This window comes from Syngnathoides biaculeatus, chromosome 10 (assembly GCF_019802595.1).
Source record: "Syngnathoides biaculeatus isolate LvHL_M chromosome 10, ASM1980259v1, whole genome shotgun sequence".
NCBI lineage: Eukaryota > Metazoa > Chordata > Actinopteri > Syngnathiformes > Syngnathidae > Syngnathoides > Syngnathoides biaculeatus.
In genome coordinates this window covers 10,557,353-10,574,968 of record NC_084649.1, presented here as the reverse complement: position 1 = coordinate 10,574,968, position 17,616 = coordinate 10,557,353, and the positions used below count along the sequence as shown (strand labels likewise).

At 45.1% G+C, this 17,616-nt stretch overlaps 1 protein-coding gene across 3 annotated transcripts in view; it reads right to left on the bottom strand.

The window, feature by feature from the left end:
- LOC133507614 (histone deacetylase 7-like) overlaps positions 1 to 17,616 on the bottom strand; it is a 45,969-nt gene that overhangs the window by 13,419 nt on the left and 14,934 nt on the right. Inside the window, exons 2-19 of one of the 3 annotated variants that reach the window (XM_061832851.1) lie at positions 15,415 to 15,596; positions 15,173 to 15,260; positions 14,512 to 14,626; positions 14,364 to 14,440; positions 13,481 to 13,594; positions 13,174 to 13,265; positions 11,982 to 12,080; positions 11,470 to 11,623; positions 10,316 to 10,545; positions 9,988 to 10,182; positions 9,263 to 9,458; positions 8,391 to 8,524; positions 8,022 to 8,142; positions 7,886 to 7,935; positions 6,821 to 6,928; positions 2,597 to 2,652; positions 1,740 to 1,827; positions 1,323 to 1,442 (exon numbers count right to left, since the gene is read on the bottom strand). In XM_061832851.1, coding sequence (XP_061688835.1) covers positions 1,323 to 1,442; positions 1,740 to 1,827; positions 2,597 to 2,652; positions 6,821 to 6,928; positions 7,886 to 7,935; positions 8,022 to 8,142; positions 8,391 to 8,524; positions 9,263 to 9,458; positions 9,988 to 10,182; positions 10,316 to 10,545; positions 11,470 to 11,623; positions 11,982 to 12,080; positions 13,174 to 13,265; positions 13,481 to 13,594; positions 14,364 to 14,440; positions 14,512 to 14,626; positions 15,173 to 15,260; positions 15,415 to 15,546 — 2,169 coding nt within the window. In that variant the 5' untranslated portion in view covers positions 15,547 to 15,596. Of the gene's footprint in view, positions 1 to 1,322; positions 1,443 to 1,739; positions 1,828 to 2,596; positions 2,653 to 6,820; positions 6,929 to 7,885; positions 7,936 to 8,021; positions 8,143 to 8,390; positions 8,525 to 9,262; positions 9,459 to 9,987; positions 10,183 to 10,315; positions 10,546 to 11,469; positions 11,624 to 11,981; positions 12,081 to 13,173; positions 13,266 to 13,480; positions 13,595 to 14,363; positions 14,441 to 14,511; positions 14,627 to 15,172; positions 15,303 to 15,414; positions 15,597 to 17,616 lie in introns of those variants that run through there. The other 2 variants (XM_061832852.1, XM_061832853.1) reach the window with 2 other exon arrangements.

Below are 17,616 nucleotides of genomic sequence, written 5' to 3'. Positions count from 1 at the left end.
AACCTGCTCAAACATGAACGCTGGAGGTGAAAAAACAAGTTTGTGTCTTACACACAAAGAGTAATGACACAGACAAAGGCAATACTGGTCGCAACAGTAAAAGTTCAGTTCTAGTGACTTTAACCTGAGTGGAATTGACCTGGATAGCTCCTTTTTTCTCATCTCAGGTCACGCTTGACTGCCAGAATCATGAGCTCTGTAAGCAGCTGCATTCGTGCACCATCAATAATTATTCCTCACTCAATCTGACTTTTAAGTACAAGGGCTTGTCACGCATGGTTGCTTTGCATGCTTTTACTTGTGTCACTCAGGCGGTGCATCACACACGATTACAGTGATTTGGAAAAGACTTTCGTTGGCCCATAATGACAACTACTGCTTAGTTAATCACAGGCCTCACCTTGTACACGCGCTTATTTTAGCCAAGGACGCAACTAGGAATGCACAGTCATAGATAACCACAATTTAATTCCACTGGACCTCTTTCAGTTTCATCAGCCCTTTTTGGCCTGTGTTGAGAACTGAAGGATTGTTACACAAAATGACGGAAAAAAATGACAGTGACCTTTGTTAAGCACATAGCATCTGATATCAGCTCCATGGGATACATCCACCTGTCCATCCATGCATCCATCCATTTTCTGTAGCACTTATCCTCATTAGTATTGTGGGTGAGTTGGAGCCTACAAATTGTACAGTATCTGAGCTGACTACGGGTGAGCGGCTGAGTACACCTTAGATTGGTCGCCGGGAATATCCAGAGAAAACCCCATGAAAGCCCAGGGACAACATTTGAACCTCAACCTCAAATGTGAGAGGCAATGAGAAACAATACTTTTTAAGAACCAGTTTTTGCTTCTAATTGAAAAAGCAGCCCCCTTTCACATGGAGTTTCCTAAAATTTGGCACATCAAAGGAGTAAACAAAACAATCAACATTCATTTACCTGCATGTTTTCGATAGAACTTTATTGTGTGTGCACATTCACACAGCTTTTTTTGCTGACGCAGCTACTAGAAAACATAATTATATGGGCGGCACTGCCAGTGCACTTAGCGAACAGCAACAACAGCATTTAACGCACTGACTTGTCAGTTAGTCTCGGTTTGTTTCAACAGCTTCATTGCTCTGCCTTTACACACCTCCAACATTCCTCCTCTGATCCACTGAATGGAGCCGGCTAATTCACAGTCGACCTCTATTCTCCGGTTTTCTTTTGGTACTGTATATTGGCAACGGGAAATTGTCACACAGGACAACTCCCCGGGAAAGAGCAGAGAAAAAGTCAGCTATTTGTGAAGGACTCCTGTCTCTCTGTGTACCTCGGTAGGATGCCCCCCACCGGGGAAGAAGTTGCCGTTATCGTAGCGATGTAGCGAGATATACAGGACACTTGGGTCGTTGTAGAAGGCTTCCTGGGTACCGTTGCCATGGTGGACATCCTGGACACAGATGGCGACAGGAGAAGTTAAAATCAACAAACTGAAGGCTGGTGTATATTTCAGCTGATATGCATTTTAAATGGATAGTTAGGTCAAATTTTAATGGTTGGGTCCTATATTACAATCTAATAAAAATAAAAAAGGTGTACTCCAGCATCACACACGCGCCATCTTGTAATTGCGATACTGTAAAAAGACTGCAGTTCTCTTTAAATAACGACAATAAATGTGAATGTGTATTCCTCCCCGCCCGTGAGGGAATCAGTGAGTGCCCCTGATCATGCTGTGGCTCCTCACCCAGTCCACAATTAGGATTTTGCCCACATTGAGTTTCTGTTGCAGTTGCTTGGCAGCGATGGCGACTGAATTGAAGAAACAAAAACCCCTGCGGACAAACAGGAAGGCCATATGTGTTTATTAGGATATCAACAGCATATTAATATCAAACAACCACCATATGGAGTGTGGGGACATCTAAAAGAAGTCATGTGGTGCTTATTGAGCACAGGTTGGGACAGTCGCAGGACAGACCGCCCTTGACACGCCAACATATAAATATTTTCGGACTGATCGCTTTTTGTGTGATGAGGGAAGTGTTTTTTTTTTTTTTTTTTTAAGAGAATGGCACGCTGAGTCAAAATTCTTGAAACAGGAAAAAAAGAATGCAGAGGTCACAGACAATGTGACAGAGACACGGGCTGATCATAAAATTCACCGCTCAAGCCAAAAGATTTAGAGGGTATTTCTGACAGGATGTGATGAGGAATGAGCGCAGAATGCGGTGGCAGCAGTAAACCTCCTCACTACAGTGGAAAAAAAATGGTGATATGTGAAAAACAATGGAGGAATGTTCGAGTCAGCAGTGGTTGTAAACTGTGTGAGTGTGTTTGTGTATAGGAAGGCTATATCGTATATACTGTCTGCTCATAAAAAAAAAAAAAGTATATCCTTTCATAAATAACTGGTGACATGCACTGCACAGGACACACACCAACAGTCCCGTCTGAATGTGGTCACATGGCTAAATGGTTCTGATCAAAGACTGTCACAGATCCGCGCCCACCCATCGAGTGCACACCCAAGCCCAACGTCGAGCTGGGAGTGCGGCTAATATGGAATAAACGCACAGCCCACGAGATTCTTAATGCACTTACTGAGGAGAGGAGTGTGTGGCATGGTGCCCGGGCGGCCTCACCACTGCAAATCCATTCTGAAAAGAGGAGTGGGGGTGGGGGTGGGGATAGAAAAAAAAAACTCAACACCTTGCTGACGATTAAGTGCCAAAAGATTTACATCTGGGTATTTGCAACTGGTGGTGCTCGTGGAGATAGTTTAAAACAAAGATTTACCAATGAATCCACAAAAGCAAATGTCATGATCCTGCCGCTGCAGCACGAGCTGATTGGGAGGTGCACACCTGCGCCTCATGGAGCCTGATTATGCTGTGGATTTATATGACCGCGATGACAACTGGCCGGCGCCAGTTCGTTGATCTTCATGTCCCGTTCGTGTGCTCCGGTATCCCTGATCGAACCTGTGTGTACCGACCTTTGCCTGTTCTCCGACCAACCTTGTAAGCCTGACTCCTTCGTTACTTCTGCCTGCTTTGATTGTTCTCCTGTGTACCGACTCCTGCCTGTCCGCTCACCTGCTCTCTTCGCCCGACGTCCCAACTACCGCTGCTGCACCGGACTGCCTGCTCGATCCCCTACCTCTGCATATAATAAACGTTTCTCCTTGAACTACCTGGCATCTTCCGAGTCCTGAATTTGGGTCCTACTCTCGTTCCGATGGGACGTGACAGAACGAACTGGCCACAACAGGACCCAGCAGGAAAGACCCGGCGTCGCAGGGACCTACGCAAGGTAGACCGTCTGCCGGAGGACCAAGCCAGTCCAATCCGGGTAGGCTCCCTGACGTCCTCGGTTTTCGTGTCTTTACGCTCCACCAGCGAGGTATGAATACGTCACGAACACGACCCGTCCGGCTCCTCATATTCTTCTGGACTCGGACTTTTCAGAATATGAGGAGGACCGTGATTTGTATGACCGGCTGCCGGAGTACGACTCCGAATATTCTTATTATGAATCTGCTCGTCCGATCTTTCATCCCAGTCAGTTTGTTTCACCTCCCCGCGTTTCCAGCACCGAGCGACTTTGCCCTGTAGGTCCAAGTACACTAATCTGTACGAGGGAACCCGCTTGGCCATCTACCCGGGACCTCCGCGTGGCGGCCAGAGGAGACGCCCCGGCCGGGCGCTCCCTTGTGCCTCACGCTGCGCGGCATCTAAGACACAGTCCTCCCACTCCTCGCTGGCAACTGCGAAACCCGCAGACCCGCAGCTGGTGGTGAAGCTTCCAGCCCAGAGGGAGGAGGAGCCGCCAAATCACGAGGCGTTCTACCGTGAAATGCGGGCGGAGATAGAGCGGCAGAGCGCCGAATTGGCGGCTCTCACGGCCCAGGTCCGGCAAGGATTGGCGAACCAGCCGAGCTACGCTGACGTCGCAACGGCGACGGACTCGCTGCTGATGCAGGTTCACGTGGCAGTTGGAACTGACCCGCTCCCGAGACACGCCCACGTGTCAGTTTCGACTGACTCTCTGCCTACTCTCGTTCACGTGGCCGTGGAAACCGACCCGCCACCTCGCCAAGTGCAAGTCGCAGTGGGAGCGGACTCGCCACCTCGTGAAGTGCACATCGCAGTGGGTACGGACTCGCCACCTCGCCAAGCGCACGTAGCTGTGGAAACTGACCCGCCTCCTCGCCATTCCCACCTCGAGGTTTTGGCTGTTCCGAGCAGAGTTAAAGCGGCAGTTGGAACTGACCTGCTCCCGAGACACGCCCACGTGTCAGTTTCGACTGACTCTCTGCCGACTCTCGTTCACGTTGCCATGGAAATGGATTCGCCACCGCACCACGGCCACGTTGCTGTTTCAACGGATGCAATGCAAGCTCAAGTGGCAGTGGGGACCGACCCGATGCCGCCTCACGTTGCTGTCCAGGAGGTGGCGACGTCTCCACAGACGCTTCCAGTTCCTGCTCTGTCGGCGACGGGCACGCCCATACGTTCCTGTCCAGGAGGTGGCGACGGTGACACTGACGCTGCCTTCTCACGTTCCTGTCCAGGAGGCGGCGACGGTTGCCCAGCCGCCTCACGTTCCCGCCCAGGAGGAGGTGGAGTTGGTGATGCTGCCTCCGCCTTCTCACGTTCCTGTCCAGGAGGTGGCGACAGTTCCCCAGCTGCCTCACGCTCCCGTCCAGGAGGAGGTGGAGTTGGTGATGCTGCCTCCACCTTCTCACATTCCTGTCCAGGAGGAGGTGGTACTGGCGCCGCCTTCTCACGTTGCTGTCCAGGAGGTGGCGATGGAGTCGCCTCCTTCTCACGTTGCTGTCCAGGAGGTGGCGATGGCGTCGCCGCCTTCTCACATTGCTGTCCAGGAGGTGGCGATGGCGTCGCCGCCTTCTCACGTTGCTGTCCAGGAGGTGGCGATAGCGTCGCCGCCTTCTCACGTTGCTGTCCAGGAGGTGGCGATGGCGTCGCCGCCTTCTCACGTTGCTGTCCAGGAGGTGGCGATGGCGATGGTGTCGCCGCCTTCTCACGTTGATGTCCAGGAGGAGCTGGGGAGTTCTGTGGAGCCACCCTGGAGCTGGAGAGACTTCGGGATGGCTGTGATGGTGGCGGTCATGGCTCTGGTCCTTCCCTCCATCATCTTATTCGCTCCAGACGGCTCCCAGCCGCTTCATGACCTGGCCTCGTTGGTGACCAATCTACGGCTGCCTATTGACCAAGCCTCGGTAGCGACCAATCCCTGGTCGTCTTGCAACCACGGCGTGGGAGGTTCTCGTCCGGAGCAGAGGTCGACCCTGGTGCTAGGCATCCGGGTCGTCCTCCTGACCTGTCCACCCGGACGCCTTGTGTTTGGTGGCCTGGATGGCCACCAGACTGGGGTTCGGGGGGGGGCGTCCCCTCCTCCGGACACCCCTTCCGCCCACCCCTGCCTGTGTTAATTATTGTCTGTTTTTTCGTTTAGGCACGTCTGGGAGCCGTGCCTTTGAGGAGGGTTACTGTCATGATCCTGCCGCTCCAGCATGAGCTGTGCGGGTGCCCGCGCGGGTGCGCTGTTTGGGAGGGGCACACCTGCGCCTCATGCAGCCTGATTATGCTGTGGATATATATGACCGCGATGACAACTGGCCGGGGCCAGTTCGTTGATCTTCATGTCCCGTTCGTGTGTTCCGGTATCCCTGATCGAACCTGTGTGTACCGACCTTGGCCTGTTCTCAGACCAACCTTGTAAGCCTGACTCCTTCGTTACTTCTGCCTGCTTTGATTGTTCTCCTGTGTACCGACTTCTGCCTGTCCGCTCACCTGCTCTCTTCGCCCGACGTCACAACTACCGCTGCTGCACCGGACTGCCTGCTCGATCCCCTACCTCTGCATATAATAAACGTTTCTCCTTGAACTACCTGGCATCTTCCGAGTCCTGCATTTGGGTCCTACTCTCGTTCCGATGGGACGTGACAGCAAATAATATGTTTGCTCTACCTTGGAACAAATACATGCAACTGCATACTGTACTTAGTGGGAAAATAAATCCGGATTACTGAGTACGTACTAGAAGTTGGAAAACCTCATTTCACTACATGGTCAGATTCACTGTGAAAGGTTAGGTAACACCAAATGTGTTTTTTGTGTGTAGTTTACCATTTACCAAATCCAGCAATACCTAAAAAGAGGCATTAGGTTAAAAAAAGTTGATTTACTATTTTCTAATTTAATTTTACAGGTTAAGTGGTAAAATCCTTAGACTTTACTTGTATAAATAGTACAAACATCAAAGTGATAATGAACACTTAAAATATTGTCTGTGTCGTTGGAAAAAAAAGGTTCATAAATGCAATCGTTTGTAACGGAAACCAAATGAAAACAACCAAGTGAACCTACATTAGTGAACTTGTCAAATCATGATATATGTTTACAAATACTTTTCAGTAAGATGTTCTACATGTGCGGATACTGGCTGAAGGAGAATTTACAAAGTGAAGCCCAAGGACGAGACAGAAATCTAAGATCCAAGGGAATATTATGACCAATGATTTGATAATGAGCCAAGAGGAAAAACTGGTCAAGTAGGGTGTGGATTTAGATGTCAGATCTGGGATTTCTTCTTCAATGTTCAATTCATTGTTGACACTGCAATTACAATATTGCAACCTTTAGACGTTACTGTAGGTGTTCAGACTTAGCAGATGTCTGCTCTGTACTGACTGTCCTTGTTTAAGGTCTATTATTATAAGCTGACACCCAGTTGGACTGCAGCCATGAAATCCCTGCATAAATGTGAGTCTTGACAATTTCTTCCACAACACAGACGCACCTTCAGCTCTCCTTGTGCCACCTTCAGCGCCAGGTCGATGACGCAGCCGGCCGCAATCCGAGAAGCCGCTGCCGTGTGAAGCTCGTTCCAGACAGTGTCGTTATCGACCTGCCAGCAAAATAACAAATTCATGTTGAAAGGACGTTATACATACAGTATACAACTAAGTATACAGTACATATAGAAATCAATTGTTTACATTTTAAATATTGGGTTATTTTTTCCCCCCAATGTTGTGATAAAGAATGTCATGAAGTAGGATGTGTTTCTTCTCTTTTGCCATTGCCAAAATCAATTTTAAACAGTTTTTAAAAAATCTAAAACCAAAATTGATTCAAGTCAGCATTCAGTCACACTTGTGCTTCTATATAACTTTTTTTTTTTTTTTTTTTTTAGTTAGTCACGTTTGGCAGCGTCCCACACTGGAACAATCAAATCAGAGGAATTTCTTTTATCACAGACGTTGCCATATTGTTCCAATAAGTCCGCAAGCAAAGTCATGGGCCGGAAATCCAAGCAGATCAGTTGCCTTATCAACTCCTCTCCTCTCATCTCTCTCTTCTCCTCTCCTCTCCTCTCATCTCATCTCGTCTCCTCTCCTCTCCTCTCCTCTCCTCTCCTCTCCTCTCCTCTCCTCTCTTCTCCCTTCCTCTCCCCTCTCCTCTCCCCTCTCCTCTTCTCTTCTCTTCTCTCTCCTCTCCTGTCCTCTCCTCTCCTATCCTCTCCTATCCTCCTCCCTGTCCCGTCCTCAATTTTCCCCTCAGATAAATGCCGTTAACTTACATTGACTGTTCCACAGACATTTCATTCAGAAGAATCTTTACCTAAAACATGTCTTTAATTTGACACAACATTATTTTTCCACCCCTGTTACTTCCATATATATTGTTTTCTGCCCACCCCCCAACAACTCCCCCTCCCTCATCACCCCATCGTGCATTTTCAAAGTGCTGCCCATTAGCTTAACTAAGTAATGATGCCTGCAGTGATGCGGTTAAAGATGTGGTAAGATTCCTAAACGGGGTGTGAAAGATGTGAGACATATCTGCAGGCACTTGCACTCACCCCTACTCCTCCACATGGTAACATAACAAATATACGTTGAGTCAAGATTCCTTTGGGAAGAAATTAATTGGATTAATTAATAATGCTATTTTTCCTCATTGTTTATGTAAATTATATTAATGTCAGTAACACTTACGAGCCAACTTGGGGTTGTCTACCTTGAGGTGGTGCAGAGGGTTGGTGCCGTACCGAAGCACGTGTTTTTCTGAATGGACTGACTGCAGCTCTTCTAAAGTGGCCTTCCTACTTCGGATGTGCTACACAAACAAACAAACACACACACACACACACACACACACACACACACACACGTACAGTACATGCAGATGGGTGAAAACGGAAATGAAACAGGACGCTGGACAATGTAGCCCACTGCTTTACAGACAATGAACGCGTTGTGAATCATGCAATTCACATTCATCACATCTCAAAAGAACACCGGAATAACTTGTTAGAATTGTGCAACAGCAACAAAGCGTAGATGAGCGTCCGTTTAGTTTCATACCTCACAATGGCTCCGCAGGCCTCGTTCGTGCAGTCGGGACCAAATGCTCTGGATTCTCCCAGGATGCTCGGGGTGGCAGCTGTTGTCCCCACAGGTGCACTGGTGCTTTTGCATCTGTGCATCGTAGACAACACCTACGCAAAAAAAACCTTCTTTTGTTGCATCTACAATGTACAGCCTGAATGATTCTCTGCATTTAACCGCTTCTGAGAAGCTGCGGGTGGCCAGGTCCCACTTTTGACTGATTACCCTTGATGTCAAAATGCACAAATTGTCACATGTGAGTAAAAGGAAGCAGACAACTTCATTTTGAGCTGATTTCATCTGAAGTATCTTCTGTCTGATTGGTTTTTATTTTGTGCCGTTACAGCAGTGTCATAAAACCCAAATAAGTGCCCGTTTTCGCGTCTAGACTCCATGAGATGGATTTCCAGAATGTCAGCATGGTGAGTGGTTCCACCTTCTGATTTACCACAAACCAGGACCAGTTCTGGGCCAAAGCCACTTCAATGTACATGTGCAAGTCAGAAGACAATAAACATATCACAGACCAGTGGAACTTGGTGTAGGGTCACTTGATTCTTAGTGCTCTGGTAGCAAACTCTTTAACATAACAGCCTTAAACCACCATTAAAGAGTTGAATCATTTTTAGATGGGAACAAATAACTGTTTTAGAGGGTGTTGAATCTGTCAATGTTTTATTTCAAAAGCTTAAATCATGGTGCCAAAAAAATGTTCTGTATTCAAGTACATTTTTGAAAATATTGCATTCAATGCAAGCAACAATATTTTTCACTAAATTATGACAGACATGACAAGATTTAATAAACAAAACAAAAGACAATTTCTGCATTCCTTCTGTGTGACTCACCAGTGGTGAAACGGAGCTTGACATCTGTTGTGGGACTGGACAGAGAAACTGGGATAGTGGAGGATGCATTCTGAAGAGGAGGCAGGGAGGTTGAGGCAGGAGAGGACTGGGTTCGGACCAGAGGCTGGTGAGGCCACATCAGGATAGCTGCATTCGGCGAGTCCATATGGAATCCTGCTCGGTGGACCAACTGCCTCTGTGATTTGCACGTAAAGCATTAAGAAGATGAGAACAGAACTGGAGCACATATGAAAGAAACTTCTAAATCAAAATTCCCTCTCATGTATGTTCCAACTACCCTTGACAAGTGGCGGAGTGAGTGTTGATGGCCGCATTTTGATGATATAGCACCCTCTTGTGGGAAAAAGAAATGTTCACTGAGGTTAATTTGGTTTCACACTCACTTTATCGTTGCGTTTCAGTCATCACTTAATCTTGATTGATTCTGTAAATTATCAATAATATATCAATGTTTTTAATTCTAAAATAAAACTTTGGATTTCAAAGCTTCTGACTCTTTTTGAGCGCTGAACAGATTGCTCGTTGCTCAAACTGAAGCAATTCAAGCATTGGGTCAGAATTTTAACATCATTATTCATTTCTTTCTTACATGGCAACCCCATCCCAGGAGGTTCACATCCCAATGGGGTACAGTATGCAAAAAAAAAAAAAACAAAAACAAAAAAAAAAAAATCTTCCATCATAGGACAAAGTGTCAATTTTACCGGACTGACCGAATGCGAGGTCTCAATCAGGCTTTCCCGTGAGGAGGTAGTGGACTCTGTGCCATAAACGGAGTCTGTGCTGGCAGAACTTTCTCTCCTGCGATAGCTGTCCTCACAAACCGAGCCCGGTTCAGAGCCGCACACGGATCCTGACTCGGATCCAAAATCCTCCAGGTCCATGTCCTCGGACGGGATCTGTGTCAGATGAGAACTCTCACTGGAAATGGCAGGCTATATACTTAGCAAGTTGAAATTGTGGTCGATCATAAAATTGCAACAAAACTAATTTGTGTGAAACATGCATGCGTCTCCAAGCAACACCACTCACCTTGGTCAGGAGGGGATTCAACTTAAACCTCTCCGGCCCGCTCTTGTGGGACTGCTGAGGCAGCTGGTGCAGGCTAGCATGCAGAGGAAGGGGCGAGTGGCTGTAGGGCGGAGGTTCCGAGCGGGTTCGCTCCAAAGGTTTGTGCGAGGAAAAGGTGCCGCGGGCTTCTCGTCTTGTGGGGGAGGTCAGCTGAGGTCGCTGTTGCAGGAGAGGGGGGCTCAGACCTTGATCTGCAAACATTGGGGAAGAACAAAAAGAGAATACAAGAGGAGCAGGGCAAGGGACAAAAAAAAAGAAAAGAAAAATTACAACCATAAAATGAAATAAAATGGGTGATCGTCAGAAAACAACAAAAATGCACTCAATGTAAGACAGGAAGCAGTTACAATTCAAGTGAAACCAGGAATATTTCAATTGCATAGTATTAACATTTAAGAAAAACATTTCAAAATCACACAGGCGCAACTGTACTGAGGAAGTTTTACAGTGACGCTTCTTTGTCCAGGTGGCATTAACACAAAATGGCCAGTAGGGGGAGCGTTTGTATTTTTTTATAATAAATTTTAAAAACCTCGCCGACGAAAAACAAATCCACATCCATCCATCCATCCATCCATTTTCTTAGCCGCTTATCCGCACAAGGGTTGTGGGGAGAGCTGTAGCCTATCCCAGCTGTCAACAGGCAGGAGGCGGGCTACACCCTGAACTGGTTGCCAGCTAGTCACAGGGCACATAGGGACAACCAGCCGCACTCACAATCACACCTAGGGACTATTTAGAGGGTCCAATTAATGTTGAGTGCTTTTTTGGGATGTGGTAGGAAACCGGAAATTCAAGTATTTAATATTCACCTTACAGACGCAAGTAGGAGACAAATAACTGACATGAAATCGTTTTTAAAAATATATAACATTGCTCATTTTGCTCATGAAGAATAGCTAATGAGGAATGCTTTTTAATATTATTATTTTTTTAATTTTTCAAATAACTGCAAATAAATAAATAAATACAATGAATCAAGTTTGTTCGGACTATTTCTGTGTGTACTCAGTCCCTTATGTGTATATGTGCAGGTCAGACAATGTATGCTAGATCTCCAGATTGACAAATGTTGAGCTATTTCTGACGAACTATTGAAGTCATTTATTACTCACAGGAGATGAGTTGCGAGTGTACAAGGCCAGTATGGGGTTCCAGTATAAGTACAGGCTGCAAGCCATGACCCTGGGCTGGAAAACTTCCGCCGAGAGGTAAGTAGACTTGAGGCAGAGCGGAAACTGCCAGAGTCTTGGCTACTCGCATGTCAACCTGGTTAGACAAGAGTTGAGACAAGATGATATTTGTCTAGATCACTATTAATACAAGCGCAAAGGAGCATGGGTAAATTCATCACATTTAGATGCTCACTGTTATTTTTTGGAACACATTCCTAAGATATAGGATGCTTTTCAATCGATGAAATTGTCACAGTTTTCAACACAGAAAGCACACACTGGATCAATTAAGGCACCCAAGCCGAGAGTGTCTTGATTGCATGTTCTGTAAAAGTAACATCAAGAGGACCTGACATTCTGCATCACCAATTTCAAGGAGTTGGGAGATATAACCACATTTTTGGGTTTTCCACTCGTTTAACAATCTATGGTCTCGCGCTGAAAGGACTCACCTGTGCAGGAAGTCCTGCAGTGATGTTGGGCCTGGCAGTCGGGCTGGCGGGCAGCGTGAAATTGGCCAGTCGACCATCCTTCAGCAGAAGCCTTTGCGCCTTAATCAGATGGACGTGATCATTACAAAGTACCTCACGAAAGATTGCAAAAGGATTTCATTCATTTTTAGCGGGAGAATAGTTACAAAGTACATTCATGCCACGGGTCATTTTCGTGTGGAGTCACCCACTACTCCGGATTTGACACCTAATACTGATGCACTTGAAAGGGCTAAAAGGGTACCAACTCTCAGAGGCAAAAAAGTAAGCCTACTTCCAAAAAATAGCTCAGCCACGTTGGCGCGATGTAGTTCTGTGAAGATGAATTTCTCTTGTGGAAATAGTTGATCACACTGAATATCGCAAAATATCAGTCAAAAGCTTCAGTTCAAAAGAGATTGCTTTGATGGAAACCTTTTGCATTTTTATTTATATTGTTTTTTGCACTGCCACAATTTGGATGTATTTTTATGTCTATATTTACAAGGTGGATGCACTTTCTGAATAGTTCAGACTTTACTTTTTAGCGTGATGAGTGAGTTGAGATTCTCAGTGTTTCTAGACAACTATGAAAATGAATCTACATTTAAAACGAGTTGTTTTATAGATGCTGCATATTATAAAGGATCCACTTTGATCGGTAAGTTGCACGTGTGTACATGCAAAATGATTCGCAATACTGTCGAAATAGTTTGGTTTAAGAATTTCAGATTTCTCCTCTGATTTGCAGCAAAATATTTTGCTGAATGTATTTGCACTTATTTGCAGCAAAACAGAGGGAACATTTTGGGGAAATTGTTATTTCTAGCTCATTAAACCCAAAACGTTCGGGTCCAGCTCACTTGAAAACGAAAATGCGTTTGACAGCCCAGCAAACGACACTCTGTAACACTGGCTGTCAAGCAACAGGAAATACCAGCATGGACTGCTTTGTATCATGTACTGTACACACATTCTTTGTGTTGCTGTTTATTCATTAAACAATGGCGAGGTTTTTTTCTCTCCATAAAATTGTGGTAAGCATGCATCGGAGAAAACAAAAGCACCCCAAAAGCTGGTGCTGTTTTAACACATAAACGCACTGCATGCCAAAAACCAAACACTATAAGTCACACAGATGCCAGAGTTAAATCATTTACATCAATCTCGATACCTCATGAGCAAGTGTGAGGGCGCCATTGTCTGAATGGAGGTTGTCGTTGGGAGAGCTACAATCGGATGCTCGGGTGCTGCTTGGCGAAGAGTCTGCGAGACAGAATGCACACATGAACTCAAACAGGTGGGAGAGGCTTCATGTGACGTGACACTGAACCCGATGAGTACTATTGAAAATGGATGGATGGATAAAACACATTTAAAACATAAAAACCTAATATGCTGTATTTCTGGGGAAAAAATTGGATTATATGAGTTCATATGAGAGGAGTCGCAACAGGCGGCTGATCGCAGATGCTCTCTACCTAGAGTTTCTGTCCTGTGCTTGACGGCAGGAGGGGCGCTGCTCTTCCTCTGCAAGGGATTTGGTCTTGTGCTGATGAGCTTCTTTAACTTCCACTTCAATGTTGGCTCAGACACTGCATGCATGAAGCAAACAAACAAGTAAGCACGTGCACAGCACGACACCCCCGTGAATGTATTCAGCCCATGAACTGCAGACCACAGGAAAAGCAATGGAAGTCATACAAAGTACATCAGCAGCAAGACTGCACATGCTATAAAGTCAAGTTACATGTTGAAAAACCACCAGAGAGGGACAAAGCAAATATCTAAACCAGTGTCAATATTGCAAAACGTTTATTTTGTTTGGAATGAAAAAAAAAGAAAAGCAAAAAAAAAACACACACACACACACAGACCCAAGATGTGTTTCAGAAAAGATACAAGGCAGCCTTGTATTGTTCCTCGGCCACGAACCAAAAGCAGCACGGGATCAAGATTTCCAGATCAAGCAAATAAAAAAATCCCATTAAAGTAGCAGTTGTGCTTAGTGTGCTTTCAGATGTGTGCAAGACGATCAAACCACTCCTCCTGCCCTCCTCACTGTGAGAGAAACCTGCTCTGCACTCTCACACATACCTGAGTCAATGTTATGTAACTCTTTTGGTCTTTGTGTCTCGCTGTCACAGTTGTTTTTATGACTAGGGAGTTTTTGCTCGCCTTCTTTCTCTTTTTGTCCCCGCAGGCCTGATGTATAGCCAATCGTCTTTATCCTTACCGACAGTAAATTCCTGATCACTTTTTCATTCTCCGGTTGTGGTTAATGAAATATAAAGACCGTTAAATTGGAAATTGCTGAGTTTTTTTTCACCCACTGGCGGTAACAAGAGAGGAACAAATGCTCACCTGTTCGCCGCAGTTCTTTACATTGGATGTCGCTGGGTGACGGCTGAGACTTTGGGGACGTCTCTGGGAGTGGGTGCCTTGGTAGTCAAGACAAGTTCAGCTCAAGTATCCAGTATCCAGTAATGGGACTGGGATTGTTTGGACTTACCCGTATCCTGGTGAAGGACTGCCGTGTTTGGGGGTGACCCTGTCGTGGCTGGGCTGGCTCTTCATGATGATGTGCTCTCTGAGTTTTTGCCTCACCAGTGGACTCGCGACAGCACCTGCAGGGCATGAGCAAGATGTCAGGATGTAACAAACATATTTTTTTTTCAATTATATATTTACATTTCATCACGTGTTGTTATCATTTGATAAGCCTGGGTGTCTTTTCATTTTTCCAGTTTTGTTGAGGCAAGCTCTTCTACTAATACCCTGTTACCCACTACATAGTTTTGGCTCCTTTTGAAATGTTCTCATTTCCACCCTACTCAACTGAAATGGAAAGAATGAGGAAAATTAGAACTGTTTCTTCATGAAAATGATGCAATCAATATCATTTCTAAATGGTAAGTTGTCCTCAAGGCTACTCCCCATTTCCTGTAGGGGGTACGACTCGAGATGTTTCCCGAAACAATCTGTCTGCTTTGACGTAAGTTTCTGTATAAATGCAATTTCCTTGGAATCTGAGAGCAAAATGGTTACAGGTCAGCTGGAAATCCCCTTTTTATTGAAACATACAGTGATGTATGACTCACATAAAGAAGATGTCAGCAATCTTACAAGAATAGAATACAACGCTGAATCAATATTGTAAGTGACACACTTACTTTGTTCATTTTTACTCTTTCGTATTAGCTGTTGTAGCTCTTCTTGCTTCTCAGCCTCCATCTCTCTTTGCCTTTGTTCAGTGTTATACTGAGAAAAAAAAAACGTGCAAATGTGGCAAGATTACAGCACCTATGAGAAGTACATCAAAAACTAATGAGGGAGTAGGGACAAATCAACTGAATTTTCAAAGAAGGAGATTTATCTGGAAATACTGACTAGCACGTTTTTTCCCCACACATACCTGCAAGTGTTGGTATGAAAACTGAGAACAGTGCTGAGAGGTAAACGGTCCCAGGAATAAGGGACGGTGGGGGCCCAGCATAGCCGAATCTCTGCCTGGATGGACCAGCCTCCGGGAGACGGTCAGGTCCATGGACTGCTCCCCACCTTTGGGTACTGGAAGATCTTTGCTGCTGGCATCCACTGCCAGTCGAACAGAAAGTGTGAGACATTCTTTTTACTAATGGGTGAACAGGACATGTTGAGTTCTAGCATCAAAAGATGAAGAAGGGTTTTGATTTGACAATTCGATTTGTTTTTAGGAGAATTTGTTGATTGTACTCCACATATGATGACAAATGGTTTTTCAAAAAGTCAAATCAATTTAATTATTCTGTTGTTCTTTCTCCTAGGGTGAACTTGAAAAAAATTAGCACTTGTGACAAATGGACCAAACTTCAGTGTCTCAAAGATCAGATCGATGCAAAGGTGTTCAAAATTTCATTGATTCCATCAAAAATGGGCATAAAAATCAATACTGTGATCATGAAGAAATATGTTGATTGTCCAGAATCAATTACTTGAGCCTGAAAGCAATTGTGTTAAATAAATTCTGCCACTTAGCTACAACCATTTGTGCTTAAAGGGGGAAGGAACAACAACACATCAGCAATGGGAAGTTGAGTTACATGCAAGAAACTTTGTCTTCACGCCTGCCGATTATGGCAACTGACAATATTGCTCAAAATGTATCATAAGAGAGATGGACAATTTACTGACACACAACAGTGCAACTCACGAGTCAATCACCGAACAAAACAACAAGAAAAACAAACAATGCATCCCAAGGTTGACTTTGTCATGGCCTGAACACCCCCTTTCCTACACCCCCAGCAATCACAGGGCGCCTGTGAAAAGGAATGTATACCACTGCAGTGACATGCAAGTCCGCTCTGTGAACCACTACACGATCAACCAGCAAGAATACAAAGTCAACCTGCAGAGATTCAACTGAATCTCTCTCCTCCTAAGCATTATTAGACATGCAACTCGATTTGGGCCCAATTCCCAACAGTCACACTGACTCACAGTCAAATAATCATCTCGGTGAGGTTGTTTTGGCCTTGCAAATTTCCCTCCCACACCATGACAACCCTGCAGGTCCAACTGAGACTAACACAAGACTTTTGGGATTTACGGTACACGCTAGAATGATGCTTTCACTTCTGCTTTTGTGATGAAAAATCCTGCATGTAGGGTGTTCACATTAGCCACATTAGCATGTAGTGACCAATGTTGTGGTTGATTTATTTATGTTATTTGAACTTGTTACGAAAACAATCAGTCATAAAAAGAACGTGGTTAGCACTCTGGCTTGTATGTCCACTCTGGCCTTCCTGTCTGGAGTTTGCATGTTTTCACCCCGCATTCCAAAAATATGTGTTTTCTTAAAGAATTGTCTTGATTTTGTGATTGCCCATCGGCGTGAATACAAATGCTTGTTTGCGTTTGCGACCAAACGGCAACCAGTTCGAGTTGTATCGCACCTCTCACTCGCTGAGCAGGATAGGTGGCAGAAAGTGGACGGCTAAAACGAACAACTAATCCACTGCAATCCAAACTAGTCACGCAACAAATAAAGTAGCCAATTTTCATCAGTCAACATGCATGTGCTGCCTAAATGTATTAATAGAACAAAAAAGTCATTAATGAGGGCTGGGTAGCAGTTTGAGGGTATGAAAACAAAAATCACATCCAAGTACGCATGTATGCTGTAATTAAATGTTACACCCCTTTGATTTCTGTTTAATCTTCAATTGAAAATCATGCTACAAGAAGTCATGCATAGGTAAAGAGCTTCCACCTCAAATGAGCATTTCATGAATATAAATGTAATCTGTGTTTGATACATTTTTTGTTGTTGTAACCCAGCCTTCTGGCAATAAATTAATGACCACTGGAAAGCCGTCTTTTTTAATTTGAATGACACTGTTTCCCAAGGAACACGGATTTGTGGGGCGATGGGCACAGCCAAGTATGTGTCAAAACTTTACTGCATATGCCAAGCTTCTTTTTATTGACTCTTGTTTGATATTCTGTGGCGTATCAGATGAATGAGGCTTTACCAGCAACAAGGAAAGAACACAAAATATTGGCAGCCTTACAATTAAGTATTTTAATGGGAAGCTTGAGGGTGTCAGACGCTTTGCCAAGTGCACCCTGA